Genomic DNA, 4,970 nt, shown 5'->3' on the forward strand with positions numbered 1-4,970 from the left:
CACCCCCAGGTCTGTCAGTAAGCATGTAGCACAGTATTTCTTTTGTGGTGAGATTTTGCTAATAAACCGCTCTGAGTGCAGGATAAAGTAGCTACAGGTTTAAATATGAAACGTACTTGTCAAACATCCGAAACAGCTCTGCCAGTTCTTCCTCTGACTTCCCTTTGCTGTCGTCCTTCATGCATCTCACCATCATGACTAAGAACTCATCAAAGTCCACCGTGCCACTCCCTGCACACACAACACACTTCATCACATCCTTAAACTGGGATTTTATATTATCCCAGTTTAACCAGATGATCAGCTTAAAAGTACAGTCTGTTCACCAATGGATCACTGCAGTGATGTTATAGCATCTCAACTGATGTTACAAATGTATTTGATTTGAAGCCTATAATTGTCTTATTTATTATATTTATAACAGGCATACCTGTGAATTAAAGTGTGTGTGGTCTAACTATACAGAACTCAATTATCAGCTTTAGCTTTATCAAACAAAACCAAGATGCTGTTTTCATATTTCAACATTAAATCACATGGAAAATCCAAGATGACAAGTGCAACATCTGACACACATTTCCCTTTAATTCAACCTGACACATCAAGTTGTATTTAAGATCCCTGACTAGCATTTAAGGTCAGAGGGCTCGAACAATGCTTGTCTGCATAACATGCTTGTGATGCATTTGGCAGCTGACCTGTGAGAATGAGAGTCAAACACAACCAATTATTTAGTTCTTTTTTTTTCTTATCCATAGCCCAGTAGCGGTTTCGATTTACCATCTTCATCCACCTCGTCAATCATCTCCTGCAGCTCCTCCGGTGTGGGGTTCTGACCTAACATCCTCATTACCTTCCCCAGCTCTTTGGTGCTGATGCAGCCGTCCTCTGCATCCTGTACGAAGATGTCAAAGGCGGCCTTAAACTCTGCAGCAACAAAGCAGCACACACACAAAAATATCTACTGAAGCACGTCTGGTTTAGGACAGGGTTAAGATTAATTCCTGGACATCAGCACAAAAGGCTATTTGTCTTAAGTGTTGGTGCAACTAATAGTTGCAGTCCTGTTGAGGTATAGATTTTTTCTACCAACAACTATAACTAAATCATCTTTTAAAGGGACTCGATGGCATGCTCAAAGCCTTTACGCCTTCAGTTGAAAATCGTTTCACGCACCATTTTTCTGTTCATCTGTCAGCTGCTCAACCTGCCAAAGAGAAAGAATTGAGAGAGAAAACATCAGCTTTCTGGGATATATTCTGGAATTTCTCTGTAACAACATATTTATGGGTTTGATTGCATTTTCCAAAGCTCCAAATATATCTCGGTTAAGCTATCTGGAAATCTAGACTAGATTATTTCTGTTTGTTTTGATAACTTTTCAGTTAACAAAGCTCCGGGACATCCCTGACATTACACAGCACCTACATATCATACATGAGAGCTGGTAAGAGGAGGAGTTAAAAATAAACAGTCAGAAGAGAGGCTCAGGAACGACAGATAAAGGACACAATACACAGTGCTCTAAATTAGCATAGCTGTGGATCTGTCCCAACAATGGAACAGTAATCCTGGAAAAGCTACCAAGAATGAAAGAGGGAGACAGCTGCTTATGTAAGAGTTATTGACTGTTGTCCACTGTAAATTAACCACATACATACAGTATACAGACTTTCACATTTAAATTCCACTGCTGATGATACTGTAAAAGAAAGAAAAAACCTGAAACAGATGTAATATACATTCCAGTGTGTTTTTATTATCTCCCCGTTGGACTGTGAGCAAATAGGAGAGCCAGAGGACTATCTGTGCAAAGGTGGATAAATAGCCACATAGCTCTCAGGCTCACAGATAATGCTGGAATTCAGCCATGGGGCGGTTTATCTAAACCTGAAGCTCTTCTCTGGCACCAGAGAACCACTGAAACAGAAGCATCTGAGCAACTGGCCAAAATTAGCCACGTGAAGTGAGACCGTTCCATTTGAAGTCATGAATGAAGCAGCAGATTGTGGTCCAGGGACATGTCCTGTCAGTGACCTTATGAGTGGCTCTTATCAGTTCTGATAGGGCTGAAGTAGGAGGAAATCTAGAGACATACTTGGTGTTAAGGCTCCCCCGAGACGATGTAGCACTAATGAAGGCAACATAGGTATTTTACAACTATTTTAATAATGTGAGCTTAAAAAGGCTTAAAAAATGATGGGTGGCATTTTTTCATGCAACAAATAAACATTAAAGTGCAGCTTTAAATGGGGAAATTACACTCTTTCACTCTTAACTACTGATTACATTTAGCACTATTAAGAAATGTTAAGGATAATGGTTTTACATCCATAAAAACATCACTCCCACACTAGATTAGTTCTCACAGTGTTCTGGTGAGCACCCAACAAATCAAATAACTTCACCAGAGGAAGTCAACTGCACTCTTTCAGCTGTGTTTTGAGTGGGATCATACCGCTGCCTTGTAGATGTCGTTCATGTCGGAGGCTCTCTTGCTGCCTGTCCTGACAGCGTCCTGGCACAAAGGAAGGAAGTACTGTCCAGTTCAGGGCAGGACTCTGGCCTCATCCTCCGAGGGTTTTATAGCTGGAGTGCAGCGCTCTCTGGTCCCTCCCTGGGCAGAGCAACCTCCCCTCTGTTTGTGTCCCCTTGTGTGTCCATAAATGTGTGTGTTTGTGTATGTGTGTCATTTGGCAAATCTGTCACAATCACCAGGCTCAGATAAAAATGTGGCAGCTCTTAGGGGGCACACTTTGGAATGGAATGAAGTGAGGGGGGCAAGTGTGGTGAAGCCTAATCTCCCGAGAGGGGGGGGGGGGGGGGGGGGGGGGCTGTAGGGACACTCAACATTCCTCTAGACCTGGACCACAGAATATATATGTGTGTATGTGTCTGCGTGTGTGCATGGAGGAAAGCCAAGCTGGGAAACATCTACAATCAGAAGACCAAGGAGGTAACAAGAAGAGAAAGAAGGCAGTTCTAAGAAGTCAGAGAAGACCAAGGTCAAAGGGGTGTTCTTGTGTTTCTTAAAGTCCTGACCATAGATAATCCTTTTGTTTTTCAACAGTGGACAATTTGAGTTGTTGTAGTTTTAAAAAGTAACGGGAAATAGATACATAATTTAAAGCACCAACTTCTAGGAAGCTATTCTATTGTGCAACACTATGAAGGTGGACCTGGAGTCCCCAAAAGGATAGCAATCATTGGTTGTACCAGTGGCTAAGACGAATAACCTTTTATGCTGAAGATAGGAAGAACTTTTAATGTTAGCAGGAAAAATTAAAGGCTGTATTTTCCCTGTGAAGAAAAGAGAATTCTATCATTTCTGGAGGTCTTTGGGTTTCTGCCTCCATCAAAATACAATCAAAGTGACTGGGATCTTGTTTCTGATGTTCACAAGACTGAAGATGACATTAAAAACTTCAATGACCACGTCTCTTTCCAGAAACGGTGTCCCTGTTTCTCTTTAATCTCTCTCTGTCTGACATTAATGTAAAAAGGCTCAACTGGAACTACTTTCTTGAAGAAAAAAATCCCCAGTTAAACTGTTGACAGTGTCCTGCGTGGATTAGCCAGAATAAAAGGATCATTGTGCCTAGAAAAAGAATTTGATACAACATTGTTAAATTAAATGCCACATTTTCAGCGATGTAAGCGCCAGAAACAAAACTGCATTCATGCCTGCTGTGTTGGGTTAAAGGTACAGAACATTATTTTGACAGCTCTGAATATTTTAAGCATTATCTCTCCATACACATTAAAGTGAAAAAAGACTATCTGTTGGATTCTCTCTGAAGCAAATTTTCAATGTTAATCACAACCTCCGCATATTTGACCACTTGCAATATGCTTGTATTTATTATGCAGCATATAGGCCATTGTTTGAAGTACAATTTAGCCAGTTGTGATTTATGTGTGCACATTTTTGTTTGACCGCATTACAATCAGACACAAACAGGTTTGCTAACCTCTCTGAAAAGAAAATACTCACTAACTTTGTTATTTATGGAAAAGTAAAACGTTCATTTGCTGCTTTATTGCTCATTATATTATGCTTTAAGGCATAATTTCTGATGAGTTCTTCAAGATGCTCAGTTGTATGCACTAACCAATTTTTAGCTTACAGATTAAGTCAGCAGAGGGTGCTGTTCACTACATATCAACTAAATTAAATTGTAGCACAAGGCTGCCTCCAGATATCCAATTTATCAATAGAGGGGTAGGTGAGAAATCTGGGTCAAACAAACCAGACACATTCAGACACATTTAAATTGAAATGTTTGCGGCACAAGTCTTTGGAAGCTTTTTTCCCCCTGTGTTCTTTTGAAACAAGGCCATCTCAATCACTTGACTGTGTGATTTACACACGTTCACACACGTGCCCTCACAACAAGCTCTCTCTCACACTCTCTCACACTCTCTCACACACACATACACAGAGCACGCTGTGGCAGGCATTCTAAGTGACGAGTGATCATGCTGGTTTATAATGGGATGCTAATGGAGACTGGCACAGCTTGCAAGCATCATACAGATACTCAGATGGAGAGAGGGAGAGAGAGAGCTCACATCGCACAGCATACATGTCCCACTCTTAACATGGATAAAGACACAGCTCTCCTAACGTCAGTGAAAGCCAGCCACACGGAAAAGTTTGAGCTTTTATTTAATAAGAAAGGCAGGGTGGGTGGGGAGGAGGTGTGGAGGTTTGGGAGGAGGCATGTGGCAAAACACATTCTGTGTGTGTACGTCAAAATTTCATAATCAAGACGCCGTGCACTGTGTCGTACACGGCTGTTGGAACTCAGAACAGAAATGAACCGTCATCAGTGGCATCGAGTCAATCAGCTGAAACCCAAAGCATACTGATGAGTCTACATGGTCAGCCAGACAGATTCATTTGGAAAGCTGAGTGCAGCCTGGTGGGTGCCAAGAGTGACGAGCAGCTCTGCAGGGGGCACTAGCTT

At 41.5% G+C, this 4,970-nt stretch overlaps 1 protein-coding gene across 1 annotated transcript in view; it reads right to left on the reverse strand.

The window, feature by feature from the left end:
• The window catches only part of tnnc1a (troponin C type 1a (slow)), a 4,054-nt gene extending 1,444 nt beyond the window's left edge, over positions 1–2,610 (reverse strand). The window contains exons 1-4 of the mRNA XM_005749031.2: positions 2,459–2,610; positions 1,177–1,207; positions 781–927; positions 117–231 (exon numbers count right to left, since the gene is read on the reverse strand). Of these exons, the coding sequence (XP_005749088.1) occupies positions 117–231; positions 781–927; positions 1,177–1,207; positions 2,459–2,482 (317 nt within the window). The 5' untranslated portion in view covers positions 2,483–2,610. The remainder of the gene's footprint in view (positions 1–116; positions 232–780; positions 928–1,176; positions 1,208–2,458) is intronic.
• Positions 2,611–4,970: the final 2,360 nt, after the last annotated feature.

This window comes from Pundamilia nyererei, unplaced genomic scaffold (genome assembly GCF_000239375.1).
Source record: "Pundamilia nyererei isolate P.nyererei 1_Seehausen unplaced genomic scaffold, PunNye1.0 scaffold00236, whole genome shotgun sequence".
NCBI lineage: Eukaryota > Metazoa > Chordata > Actinopteri > Cichliformes > Cichlidae > Pundamilia > Pundamilia nyererei.